This window comes from Ahaetulla prasina, chromosome 9 (genome assembly GCF_028640845.1).
Source record: "Ahaetulla prasina isolate Xishuangbanna chromosome 9, ASM2864084v1, whole genome shotgun sequence".
Lineage (NCBI taxonomy): Eukaryota > Metazoa > Chordata > Lepidosauria > Squamata > Colubridae > Ahaetulla > Ahaetulla prasina.
The window spans coordinates 8,311,838-8,326,324 of NC_080547.1; the positions used below are offsets into that span (position 1 = coordinate 8,311,838).

General features: G+C 44.0%; 1 protein-coding gene across 1 annotated transcript in view; it reads right to left on the reverse strand.

Annotated features, from left to right (window-relative positions):
• LOC131203925 (myoferlin-like) overlaps nt 1-14,487 on the reverse strand; it is an 82,529-nt gene that overhangs the window by 54,601 nt on the left and 13,441 nt on the right. Inside the window, exons 8-15 of the mRNA XM_058194651.1 lie at nt 13,256-13,318; nt 11,004-11,054; nt 9,274-9,304; nt 6,456-6,571; nt 5,522-5,645; nt 3,083-3,180; nt 1,552-1,620; nt 128-171 (exon numbers count right to left, since the gene is read on the reverse strand). Of these exons, the coding sequence (XP_058050634.1) occupies nt 128-171; nt 1,552-1,620; nt 3,083-3,180; nt 5,522-5,645; nt 6,456-6,571; nt 9,274-9,304; nt 11,004-11,054; nt 13,256-13,318 (596 nt within the window). The remainder of the gene's footprint in view (nt 1-127; nt 172-1,551; nt 1,621-3,082; nt 3,181-5,521; nt 5,646-6,455; nt 6,572-9,273; nt 9,305-11,003; nt 11,055-13,255; nt 13,319-14,487) is intronic.

Below are 14,487 nucleotides of genomic sequence, written 5' to 3' on the forward strand. Positions count from 1 at the left end.
GATACATCATGTTTGAAAAATATCAGGATGCGCTTTATCTAAATGCTTCAGATTCTACTTTGGGGGAAACAATCAAGTTTTTATGTAGTATCGCAGTGGGAAAAGGACAGAAATTGCTGGTACTCACCCATCCATAATAGTGAGTTTAATGAGGTCACAGATAGAAGGCAACTACAGTGAAAATACAAAAGAAAAATAAAGACAAGACTCCCCTGAAGCATTTTTGATTCTGTGTGGCTGCACCACCAGAGTTTTCTTGACAAAACATGTTATTAACCATTGTAGAAGGTGGCTGTGTCTATGTTTTCCATGAAGTCAGCCACCTTATAAGGTAAAGGTAAAGGTTCCCCTCACACGTATGTGCTAGTTGTTCCTGACTCTAAGGGGCGGTACTCATCTCCATTTCAAAGCCGAAGAGCCAGCGCTGTCCGAATTTCTGCTGACCATTGTTGACCATTGTCTCCGTGGTCATGTGGCCGGCATGACTCAATGCCAAAGGCGCACGCAACGCTGTTACCTTCCCACCAAAGGTGGTCCCTATTTTTTCTACTTGCATTTTTATGTGCTTTCGAAACTGCTAGGTTGGCTGAAGCTGGGACTAGGAATGGGAGCTCACCCCGTTACATGGCAGCACTAGGGACTCGAACCGCTGAGCTGCCGACCTTTCGATCGACAAGCTCAGCGTCCTAGCCCCTGAGCCACCGCGTCCCCTAATAGCCACCTTATACAATGGCTAATAACATTTTTGGCATCCCTCACTAGGGAAATCTTTATATGTGGAAGAGAATTCCCATACTTTTCCCATGTCCAAAAACCCCAGAATGAAAAAAATGGAAAGGTTGCAAAATTCAGGATGAGTTGGTTTAAGATGAGAATTGATTGGATCTCTAATGGTCATTCATGTTACAGGGTGAAGGACATTTCCCAGAGTTCTTCTATGGCTCAAAAACAAACAAACAAACAAAAAACAAGGGAACTTTTAGGCGTATTTCAATCCGAAAGATGTTCCGAGATCTCTGGTACCCCAAAAGTTTCCAAGAACCTTGAGGATTTAATCTCAAAGCTGGGTGCCAGGGTATCTCAGTGTCCTTGAAAGCTATATAACAGTTATCCTGACACTTTTGGAATTCTTTGGTCTTCCGCTGGAATCCCAAATATGCTTTTTCAAGAGGCAGTTGCACTTTCTGGTTTTTCTATGGAGACAAGAGCTGAAGAAGCTTCTTGGATGAGAAGCGAAATGACTTCAAAGAAAAACCAGGAAGTCCAGTTGCCTCTTGAAAAACCACCTTTGGGACAACCATGACTGAGAATCTCCATAGACATTTAGTGATGCACAGAGTTGAAGAAGCTTCTTGGATGAGAAGCAAAACGTCTTCAAAAAAATATCTAAAAAGGTGCTTTTTCAAGAGGCTGCTGGGCTTTCTTTGAAGACGTTTCCCTTCTCATCCAAGAAGCTATTACAGCAATATGGCTATATTGATGGGTCTCCTGCTGCTTATGGATAAATTTAGCCTGCAGTCATCCAGCCCTTTCCCTTCAGACCCAGCTTACCTGCATGGGAAAACAGAGCACCTGGTTCCACACAGGGTTGGTGTCTCCAAAAATGACCTTGGTCCTTAGCTGAACATAATAGAGAAAGCAAGCAAATCAAAGAAGGGCCCGTAGGCAAAGTAATAATCCAGCAGAATATTCCCCTGATTTCTAAATCTGAGATGAAGGGTCGCATGGGCCAGCTTTATATATTTTGACTCACCTGTGATGATCAGGGATCAGCTCCAGGTGACTAAGCATGAAACAGGAAGAATGCTATTCTTCTTATTTGATGCTTAGTCACCTGGAGATGGGGATGTTTCGCTTGTCAAGCTTTTCAGTAGGGCTCAGATGATAAACACAGATGGGCTAATGTGTAAATATATCCAGGCAAGGAGTTAATAGCAATAGTAATAGCCCTTATACTTATATACTGCTTCGCGGTGCTGTACAGCCGTCACTAAGTGGTTTACAGAGTCAGCCTCTTGCCCCCAACAATCTGGGTCCTCATTTGACCTACCTCGGAAAGATGGAAGGCTGAGTCAACCCTGAGCACATCAGGATCAAACTCCGGGCAGTGGGCAGAGTCAGCCTGCAATACTGATTCTAACCACTGGGAAGGAAGGAAGGAAGGAAGGAAGGAAGGAAGGAAGGAAGGAAGGAAGGAAGGAAGGAAGGAAGGAAGGAAGGAAGGAAGGAAAGGGCAATAGCACTTAGATTTATATACCACTTCACAGTGTTTTCCAGCCCCCTCTAAGCAGTTTACAGAGTCAGCCTATTGCCCCAAACAATTTGGGTCCTCATTTGACCTACCTCGGAAAGATGGAAGGCTGAGTCAACCCTGAGCACATCAGGATCAAACTCCGGGCAGTGGGCAGAGTCAGCCTGCAATACTGATTCTAACCACTGGGAAGGAAGGAAGGAAGGAAGGAAGGAAGGAAGGAAGGAAGGAAGGAAGGAAGGAAGGAAGGAAGGAAGGAAGGAAGGAAGGAAGGAAGGAAAGGGCAATAGCACTTAGATTTATATACCACTTCACAGTGTTTTCCAGCCCCCTCTAAGCAGTTTACAGAGTCGGCCTATTGCCCCAAACAATTTGGGTCCTCATTTTACCCACCTCAGAAGGATGGAAGGTTGATTCAATCTACAGCTTGTCAGGAAAAGAGGCTGACTTTGTAAACCAGGGGTCTCCAACCTTGGTCCCTTTAAGACTTGTGGACTTCAACTCCCAGAGTTCCTCAGCCAGCTTTGCTGGCTGAGGGACTCTGGGAGTTCAAGTCCACAAGTCTTAAAGGGACCAAGGTTGGAGACCCCTGCTGTAAACCACTGCTTATAGAGCTCTGGCTGGAAAACACTTTGGAGTGGTATATAAGTCTAAGTCCTATTGCTGTTTGTGACTCTGTGGTCTGCAGTGGAGATTTACCATTGCTGGCGTGTGTGTTTTAAAGTGTGTTGTGCGTTGACTTACTACGCCACCTACCAATAGCACATAGTTGTCTCTTAAAAATAATAATTCTGCTAAGAAAAGCAAACCCTCAGTTTGCATTACACCCACCACTCGCCCTGCGAAGTTCACTTCCAGGGAAGGGTCCACGGAGATGCTGAGTGGATCCACAGGTGAAGCCATGAAAGGTGTCACTGTGCCATCTTGTACTGCAAAGAAGAAAAAAGCCACAGGCTAATTAAAAAGTAAGGAAGAGGCTTATTTTTAGCATCCCACTTTATTAAGGGGTGTAATGAAGGGCATTGCTCTTGGGGAGGAGAGCTATGGCAAATCTAGACAGCGTACTAAAAAGCAGAGACATCACCCTGCCAACAAAAGTGTGTATAGTCAAGGCTCTAGTTTTCCCAGTTGCAATGTATGGCTGTGAAGGTTGGACCATAAGAAAGGCTGAGTGCCAAAGAATTGAGGCCTTTGAACTCTGGTGCTGGAGAAGACTCCTGCGAGTCCCTTGGACTGCAAGGCGAACAAACAAGTCAGTTCTAGAGGAGATCAACCCTGACTGCTCTTTAGAAGGCCAGATCCTGAAGAGGAAACTCAAATCCTTTGGCCACCTAATGAGAAGAAAGGACTCCCTGGAGAAGAGCCCAATGCTGGGAACGATGGAGGGCAAAAGAAGAAGGGGACAGCAGAGAACGAGGTGGCTGGATGGACTCACCGAAGTAGTCGGCGTGAGCGTAAATGGATTCCAGAGGATGGTAGAGGATAGGAAGGCCTAAAGGAACGTTCTCCATAGGGTCGCGATGGGTCGGACACGATATGATTTCACAACTAACAACAACAACAATAGAGGGCAATTATGAGATCTGTTAACGCTTTGCTTGCACATGGCCTCTTGCAGAGAGCGGCTTTAAGTCTAAAGCAGGATTTCAACTGAGCTGTGATAGAAAATGGAAAGAAGGAAGATGGAAGATGGGGAGGCTATACAGATCCTGGCTGCTGTGTTGAAATAGATTGTGAGACCCTTCATGGTTATAATTGTAATTGTACCTCCCATAGTTGTTTGAGACTTAGTTTGTTGGCCTGCCCCACAACCGGGATGCTCAGGGGTAGCTCCAAGACCATAGAAGAGTTTCTGGGTGACTGTAACGCCCTTATTGATGATAGATTCTCTACCCCCATGATGGCAAACCTATGGTACGTGCGCCACAGATGACACGCAGCGCCCTCTCTGTGGACACATGAGTTGTTGCCCCACTTCAGCTCCGCCACTCATGCGCGCATGCCTCCCTCCCAGTGGCCAGCTGGCCTTTGGGTCTCTGCTGTAGGGTGTGTGCTGGGGGGGGGCATTCACAGAAGGGGTGGGGGCACATGTGCAGGGGGAGGGGAGCATGTGGGGGAGCCGCACACACATGCATGAGGAGTGGAGAGTGTGCGGGCACATGCACGGGGAACAGAGAGTGAGTGGGGTCGTACACGCATTGCATTTTGGCGGTAAGTAGGGGCACATGTGCGGGCACCCATATGTACAGGGGGCATGAACAGGGGCCACGCGTGCATTGCATATTGGGTGGGGGGTGTCAGGTGTGCACGGTCTGGGCACTCAATCCGGAAAAGGCTCGCCATCACTGCTCTACCCCGTTTAAGGAATGGATGCCAGACTAGAGAAGAACTTCTTCATACAATCATCTCATACAGTTTAATTGGCAGAGTTGACCTTCCCCTGCCTTCAAAATGCTTTGGAGCCAACTGCGTTTCAAGATATTAGGACCTATGCAGTCATCAGTCAAGAAGCCCAACCATACCCCCATTCAAGACCTGCCCAGGAAGATAACAGTAAATGATTCAACCAACAGCCATTGGGGCAGGAGAACCTCCAAGACCACTCCGTTAACCCTGACAGGGGGAGCCCTAGCACTGATGCTGCTACCTAGTTTGGGTAATGTCTGCATAAAAACAACCCAGTGTCAGGGTTCCAAGGAACATCCCCAACGAAATAAAGCTCTGAGGCTTGAGGTTCCTCAAAGTTCCAATTTATTAGAGATGTCATGTTGGCACTGCTGGGAAAACCCGCAACTGAAAGCTTCCAGGTTTTCCGCACTCAGTTGACAGTTCACAGCCCTGCCCCACACCCACAAGCTCATCACATTGTCCAATCAACTCTTCACACTCAATTGGATACAATCTTCAGGCAGTCTCCATCAGACGCTGGATGTCCTTGAATATGGAATGTTGTTATGATTAACTTTCTACCGCTCCAACAACAACCCCCTCCCAACTTCCCCAGCTAAGATATGTGGCAGTTAAGAAGCAAAAAGAAAATTACCTTCCAAAACTGACACCCAGCTCAGAAAGCAACTAAGGACCCCCCTAATATTAGGACCTCTGTTCCCCTACAGGAAGCAAATTCTCTCCAGTCACCGTTGACTCTCTGGCTGAATGACTGATTCACAAGAACCATACATGGTCAGAAAACCCTAGAATGGCCACCTCTTCATCCTTGCACCCGCGCCCAGATTCCAGCAGAATAACTTTGTTGACCTGAGCACCTACTTTGTGGAACATCTTCTGCTCGGTAGATGTACAGCTGGAGGGAGGCTGTGCGTGCCGCTGGCACACTTGCCAGCTGTAGGAGATTGGATTCTAAATCACCAGTATCCGCTGGTTGGTCGAATTCCTACAGAGAGTAGGGACAGAATCGATCCATCTGTCAGCTAATCAACTGCAACATTCATAGATCATCCCACAAAATGCACTTGAAGATTCTAGATCAGGGGTCTCCAACCTTGGCAACTTTAAGACTCCCAGAATTCCTCAGCCAGCTTTGTGGTCACCTAATGAGCTTCATGGCCAAATGAGAACCTCAGCCCCACCAGGTAGATCAGACCAGAAAAATCAACCCCACAGAATGACCAGACCTATCTTTCTGGACATTCCTTCCTTCCTTCCTTCCTTCCTTCCTTCCTTCCTTCCTTCCTTCCTTCCTTCCTTCCTCCCTCCCTCCCTCCCTCCCTCCCTCCCTCCATTATTGCATGCTATTTTTTTGGTCTAATGAAGATACAACCCTAACACAAACATTTTTACTGATGTCCAATATAGTTACCTTTCCATTTTTATCTAACAGTTTAATAACTAGCATCATCTTCAATTACCCTGGATAATGAGTTTGTATTCCTGAGCATTAAAACAATAAGAACAGGGAAAAGGTCACACACACACACAAAAAGAGGTAGTGCATGAAAGAAAATGAATTGTTATAATGATAGATATGATGGAATATATACAGAAATAAGGGATAATGGGACAAAAAAGATAAGTATAATTAAAGAAAACGAGAGGGGGGAAATGTAAATAATAGAGGAATACCGAAACAAAGCTGATGAAAAGAAGGAGTATATATTTTATGTTAGTGTTTGTTATGTCTTCTTGTTTTTTTTTAAAGAAATAAAAAGTATTTATAACAAAAATAAAACAATAAGAATGTTACCGGTGCACGATCACCAGCTCCCAGCACACAAAGGGTGACCTTCACATAGCCCTTAAACCCAGCATTGAGATTCCCTGGATCATAGAGGCTCAACCATTTGGAAATCAAAGCATGACCTAAAGAAAAGAAATAACAGATATACTGACCCACACTTGCCTTCGCTCTAAATTGTCCTCAGTAATCCCTACTGAGATCCATACAGCTAAATCTAATAGATTATTCAGCTATGGGACACAGTGGGCTTTTATGAGTTCTCCGATTGGCAGGAACTGTTCTTGTGTTTGGTCTAGAGCAGGGGTCTGCAAACTCGGCTCTTTGAAGACTTGTGGACTTCAACTCCCAGAGTTCTTCAGCCAGCTGGTTGAGGAACTCTGGGAGTTAATCCACAAGTCTCAAAAACCAAGTTTGCAGACCCTGGTCTAGTGCTTAAAATGCTGGATTAGAAGCCAGGAGACCACGGGTTACAGTTGTACCATAGGAATGGAAGCCAACTAATGACTTTGAGTCAGTCATCCTTGGTCAACCCTAGGAAGAAGAAATATCCATTGCCCCTCATGCATAGTCACTTCTAATGGTGCTTTCTGCTGATTTCATTTTTTTGAAATGTATTTTTTCAACTAGGGCAGGGGTCTGCAAACTTGGCTCTTTTAAGACTTGTGGACTTCAACTCCCAGAGTTCCTCAGCCAGCAAAGCTTAAGTCTTCAAAGAGCCAAGTTTGCAGACCCCTGCTCTAGTGCTTAAAATGCTGGATTAGAAGCCAGGAGACCACGGGTTACAGTTGTACCATAGGAATGGAAGCCAACTAATGACTTTGAGTCAGTCATCCTTGGTCAACCCTAGGAAGAAGAAATATCCATTGCCCCTCATGCATAGTCACTTCTAATGGTGCTTTCTGCTGATTTCATTTTTTTGAAATGTATTTTTTCAACTAGGGCAGGGGTCTGTAAACTTGGCTCTTTTAAGACTTGTGGACTTCAACTCCCAGAGTTCCTCAGCCAGCAAAGCTTAAGTCTTAAAAGAGCCAAGTTTGCAGACCTCCGAACTAGGACAATAAATTCAACAGGAAGTCAAAACGCTAGAAAATAAAAGTGCCCAGTGCACCAGTTCACATGCGTGAGCACCTCCCGCTGGCCAGGTGGTCTTTGGGTCTCTGACGCGCATGCACTGGGCACTGGGCACATGTGTGGAGGGCCATGTGTGCATGTGGGGGGGCACATGCAGGGGCCTCATGCACATTGCATTTGGGGGTTCAGGCACATGCGCACAGATTTGCGCCCATGTGCAAGTGCTTTGGGCGCTTGGTCCTGAAAAGATTAGCCATTAATGCCGTAGGAGTTGGATCTGGACCCTTTCTGGACTTGAAAGCTAAATCGAGCTGACCTAGTGTGGGAGATCTCTAGGAATCTGGTTGTCAGAAAAGAATCTCAAAAGAAGACAATGGCAAACCCTCCAAGTGGAAAAAAACAAGGGCTCCAAGTCATGGTTTTGGGCACTACCCCAGCTCAAAGTAGATTTTTGTCTTTACGGATTGGGAGAACATCTAAAGTTGGGCTTTCCAAACTTGGCAACTTGAAGACTCGTGGACTTCAACTCCTGGAATTCCCCAGCCAGCCATTCTGGGAACTGAAGTCCAGAAGTCTTCAAGTTGCCATGTTTGGAGGCCCTGTTCTAGAAGACTACAAATAGGTGTCAGGTGACACAATGGTGAAATTCAATTTTTTTTTTACTACCGGTTCTGTGGGCGTGGCTTGGTGGGCATGGTGTGGCTTGGTGGGTGTGGCAGGGGAAGGATACTGCAAAATCCCCATTTCCATCCCACTCCTGGGGGAAGGATATTGCAAAATCTCCATTCCCACCTCACTCTAAGACCGGCCAGAGGTGGTATTTTTTAAAAAAGTTTTTTATTTTATTTCTTATAAACACATTGTAAATGTACATTCTTTTATTCATGGTTAATCACACATATACATATATTTTTTAAAGAAAGGAAAAAATTTTTGCAAAAATTATTGCAAAATCTCCATTCCCTCCCCACTCCAGGGGGAAGGATACTGCAAAATCTCCATTCCCACCCCACTCTTAACATATTGCTTAACATAGTGTAAGCCGCCCTGAGTCTTCGGAGAAGGGTGGGATATAAATGCAAATAAAAAACAACAACAAAAAACTCTGAAGCCAACCAGAGGAGGTATCTGACGGTTCTCTGAACTGTTCAAAATTTCCGCTACTGGTTCTCCAGAACCTGCTGGATTTCACCCCTGATGTGACAGGAAAAACCTCATATCCCTCATGCCATAAGGCAGGGGTGTCCAAACTTGGTCCCTTTAAGACTTGTGGACTTCAACTCCCAGAGTCCCTCAGCCAGCAAAGCTGGCTGAGGAACTCTGGGAGTTGAAGTCCAAAGATCTTAAAGGACCAAGTTGAAAGGGCCTCTTGTGGCTCAACAGGCTAATGCAGTCTGTTATTAACACAGCTGCCTGCAATTACAATTACGGCAGACTTGAGTCCCACCAGGCCCAAGGTTGACTCAGCCTTCCATCCTTTATAACAGGGGTGTCCAAACTTGGTCCCTTTAAGACTTTTGGACTTCAACTCCCAGAGTCCCTCAGCCAGCAAAGCTGGCTGAGGAACTCTGGGAGTTGAGGACCCAGATTGTTGGGGGCAATAAAAGTTGACTTTGTATATAATATATACAAATGGATGAAGACTATTGCCTAACACAGTGTAAGCTGCCCTGAGTCTTCGGAGAAGGGCGGGATATAAATTCAAAAAAATAAAAAAATAAAATAAAAATAAAAGTAAGAATGGAGGACATACCTGGAGAGTCATATACAAGCCCCATCTCAATCTGCAGAAAGAATGAATGACACAAGTCACAAGGAATGGCCCAGGAAGGAAAAAGAAGAAGAGCAACTAAGAGACTAAACCATATGAAGAACAGCTGCAGGTTTTGAGTTTGGCCAGTCTAAAGAAATGAAGAATTAGGGCGGGGGGTCATATGATAGCAGTATTCCAGTATTTGAGGAGCTGCCAGAAGAGGGAGTCAAATTATTCTCCAAAGCACCTGAGGGCAGGACAAGAAACAGTGATTTGGAAACTAACCAAAGAGGGAAGCAACCTGGAATTAAGAAGAATATTCCTAACAATGAGGACAATTAACCAGTGGAACAGCTTGCTACCAGAAATCATGGGCCCTTTGGTATTAGATGTTTTTAAGAAGAGACTAGACAGTCACTTGTCTGAGATGGTATAGGTCAGGGGTCTGCAAACTTGGCTCTTTTAAGACTTGTGAACTTCAACTCCCAGAGTTCCTCAACCAGCTGGCTGAAGAACTCTGGGAGTTGAAGTCCACAAGTCTTAAAAGAACCAGGTTTGCAGACCCCTGGTATAAGTTCTCCTGCTTGAGCAGGGGTCTGGATTAGAAGACTTCCAAGATCTCTTCCATTGCATTGCATTGCATTCCATATTTATTATTCTATTCTATTCTATTCTATTCTATTCTATTCTATTCTATTCTAAACATTATACAAAATGATAATAATTTTCCAATGGTACAGTTTGGATTTCTTTTTTTAAAAAAAAAACATGGAGACTGAACTTTTCATTGACATTGGAATTAAGAGATTGTTACAGAAATTATTTAAAATATTAAGAGATGCAAGATAAAAGCTTGAAACGCTAACTTTTTTTTTTAAAAAAAAGGAATTCTACTGCACAGAAAAAGGTTGAAAATACCTTTCTTTCCTCTTTCTCTTCACTTGCTCCTAATCTGACTTTCCCCAGATTTGGGGAAGATCAAGATTAGATATTTTATGGCATTGAGCGTTTGTAGGGGCAGCTTGGGGGAAGGAGATACAATAACAGAATAATGGAGTTGGAATGGACGTTGGAAGTCTTTCAGGCTAATTCCCTGCTCAGGCAGCAAACTCTATACTAACCTGTATAGATGGCTAACCTTTTTGTCGTTGCATGCCTAAAGCGTGATAATGCAATGCGTGCGTGATCCCCCCATGCCCTGACCCTCCGTATATTCGCATGTGACACCCCTGTGTGTGCCCTGCCCACCATGCATGCTTGCATAACTTCTCCGTGCTCTCCCATCCACACACATATGCACAAGACCCCCCCCGGACTCCCCCTGCCCCCACACGTGTGTGTGACCACCCCACATGTGCCCTCCCCACATGCCATAGGTTCACCATCACGGCTCAATACTATTTCAGACAAATGGTTGTCCAATTTCTTCTTCAAAACTTCCAGTGATGGAGCACCCAAAACTTCTGGAGAGAAGTCGTTCCACTGATCAATTGTTCGGTCAGGAAATTTCTCCTTAGTTCTAGGTTGCTTCTCTCCTGGATTGGTTTCCAGGTTTGGTTGACAGGTTAAATGTTTCGTTGACAGGTTAAACAGAAAAAAATAACTGACCTGGTGGTAGGATGGTAGGTGGTAAGATAGTAGAGCAGAAAGCATAAATTAAGTATCGTTAACAAGTCTAGAAGTCTACCAAATATGTAAATCTGGTCAGCATTACAGTAGCAGTGGCTCACCTTAAAGACACCAATGAATGCATCAGCTCTGACAGATCGAGAATTCAGCACCTGTTTAAGACCAGGTAAAAATTTCCATGATAAAACTTTATTATTATACTAATTGGGGTGTCGCAGACTAGAAGAGAAAGACCTGGAGAAGATAACAAAATACAAAAGCCTGCAAATAGAAGTGGAAACTTCAAAAACATCATCCAAAAAGCACAACAAAGGATGTTCTCTCTGCCCCAAGGAGCTGCTGATCCAGTTCTACAGAGGAATCATTGAGTCTGTCATCTGCACCTCCAGAACTCTCTGGTTTGGTTCTGCAACCCAGCAAGACAGACACAGACTTCAGAGGATCATTAGAACTGCAGAAAAAACAATGGCTACCAACCTGCCTTCCATTGAGGACCTGTATACTGCACGAGTCAAAAAGAGGGCTGTGAAAATATTTACAGACCCCTCACATCCTGGACATAAACTGTTTCAACTCCTACCCTCAAAATGACGTTATAGAGCACTGCACACCAGAACAACTAGACACAAGAATAGTTTTTTCCCCCAAACTCCATCACTCTGCCAAGCAAATAATTCCCTCAACACTGTCAAACTATTTACTAAGTCTGCCCTACTATTAATCTTCTCATTGTTCCCATCACCCATCTCCTATCACTTATGACTGTATGACTGTAACTTTGTAGCTTGTATCCTTACAATATATATTGATATTGATCGTTTTCCTGATTGCTTATTTGTACCCTATGACTATCATTAAGTGTTGTACCTTATGATTCTTGATGAAGGTATCTTTTCTTTTATGTACACTGAGAGCCTATGCACCAAAGACAAATTCCTTGTGTGTCCAATCACACTTGGCCAATAAAGAATTCTATTCTATTCTATTCTATTCTATTCTATTCTATTCTATTCTATTCTATTCTAAAAAGAACAACCGTGTTACAAGTCATGAACTATCTGTAATTGTAATGCAGATTTAATCTTTAATCTAGATTGCAGAAAATATGACTTCTGCAACAGAATCATCAGTGCTTGGAATACTTTACCTGACTCTGTGGTCTCTTCCCATAATCCTAATATCTTTAACCAAAAACTTTCTACTATTGACCTCACCCCATTCCTAAGAGGACCATAAGGGGCGTGCATAAGCGCACAAACGTGCCTACCGTTCCTGTCCTATTGTTTTTCTTTTCTTCTTCCTATATATGTTTATATGTGTATATACTATATAATCTTTTTGTATGATGTTGTGACAAAATAAATAAATAAATAAATAAATAAATAGATTGTGCTTTAGTCTGGCAAGATTCCGGTCTATAAGTGAGCAACCATAAAGAAACTACTGCAAGTCAGTCATCATGTCATTCTTGGTTCCATGTGCTTGACATTAATCTCGCTCATTTGCAACATTGCACTACAAACAATGTCGCCTGGCGGCCCCCAGGGGAAGATCCTTCTCTGTGGGGGCTCCTACTCTCTGGAATGAACTTCCCCCGGGTTTATGCCAAATATCTGACCTTCGGACCTTTCGCCGCGAACTGAAAACATATTTGTTTGTTCGCGCGGGGCTTTCTTAAATTGTCTAGATTTTAAATTTAAATGTTATTTAAGTTTTTAAATTGGGTTTTTTTTAGATTTTTTATATATTTTAATCTATCGACCAAACTGTATAATAAGTTTTTTAATTTGTTTTTAATTGTACATTGTTTATTTTTATCTTGGTTGTACACCGCCCTGAGTCCTTCGGGAGAAGGGTGGTCCAGAAATCTAAATAAATAAATAAATAAATAAATAAATAAGTGCACTAGCACATCAAATGGGTAGAAGGATTTTAATTAAGCTGTATCTGGTTTTTTTCCTTCCCTAAAGCCGGTTTTCAATTTAATTATCCGTTGTGTGGGCTGTTTTGTTCTGCTCCCCTGGGAATGAGAAGCAATTACACTGAAATTGTCATGCTGATAGAATTACGGATTATTCTATCCACCTTCGTTTCCAGATAGTTGGAATAAACATCTGGATGCCAACTTTTAATTTCTCGCCCTTCTCCCACCAGTGGTTCTGTTGGACTCAAGATTGCTGCACTTGGGTTTCGTTGTCAGCGTTGTTTCTGCTGCCACAATGCAGCTTCATTGCAGCCAGGAGGAATATTTCGTTAGCCGTATCCAAAAAGGACAAACACAAGAGGGGTTGGACTGGAAGGCCTCCAAGGTCCCTTCCAACTCTGTTGTTGTTGCTGTTGTTGTTTTTATTACCTGTATGGTGATAAACTGATCAAAAAGGTGAAGAGGGGTGTCGTTGAAATTTTGGACGAAGGTCTACAAGAAAAGCAAACCAAAGTTTCATGTTATTTTCTTGCAATTGTACACAAGAATGGACTTTAGATTGGCCTTTGGTGACTATTTTAAAGTAGAGACATGCTTCTAAAAAGCAAGTGCCATTTTTGGAACGCCACTTTTTCCCCCTCAACAAAGGTTGCACAACCGAAACAGGACAATACTGAAAAGCAAGGATGTGAACACTGATTCCCAGTTCCTGATCGTTACCTTAAAATATTATTTTTCTTTCAGTTTATGATGATTATGGTCATGATTTATCACTCGTTGCTTGTATTGTAGACTGAAAGCTTATGCACCAGAGACAAATTCCTTGTGTGTCCAATTTTGCGAAGCTTCTTCTCCGGTAACATTGTACTGCTAACTAGGACATACAAAACCTTTGCCAGACCAATTCTCGAATACAGCTCATCTGTCTGGAACCCGCACTGCATATCAATACAATTGAGTGAGTCCAGAGGCATTTCACAAGAAGAGTCCTCCACTCCTCTGCTCACAACAGAATACCTTACGCCACTTATCCCTGAAATTTTTGGCTTAGAAAATTTAGAACTACATCACCTTTGGTCTGACCTAAGCGTAGTACATAAAATTATCTGCTACAATGTCCTACCTGTCAATGACTACTTCAGCTTCAACTGCAATAATACACAAGCAAATAATAGATACAAACCCAAGGTAAACCGCTCCAAACTCGAATGCAGAAGATACGATTTCAGCCCACAGACTGGTCAACACCTGGAATGCTCTCACAGCAGCCGGGGCCTTCTTATCTGCTCCCGAACACGGAGGAATGTATGCCTCCCGGCCCCAGTCCTGGCTCCATGCCCAGACAAGCTGAAGAGGAGGGGGCACCTCCCGGTCCCAGCCCTGGCTCCATGCCCAAGCAGGCTGCAGAGGAGGGAGCACCCCCCGGCCCCAGCCCTGGCTCCATGCCCAGGCAAACGGAGCAGCTAGACCCCTCCCCCTCCTCCACAGCATGTGAGCCTGAGGAAAGTTTATTTCCAACAGCTGCTGATTGGAGTCACCCTCACATCAGAAGACTGGATAGGCGGAGGCAACAGAAGGAAGGGAGGGGCAGGCCTTAATGAGTGCTGAGTCATGGAGCCACACCCCATGGCCTATATAAAGGATCTGCTTTCTGGCAGTCT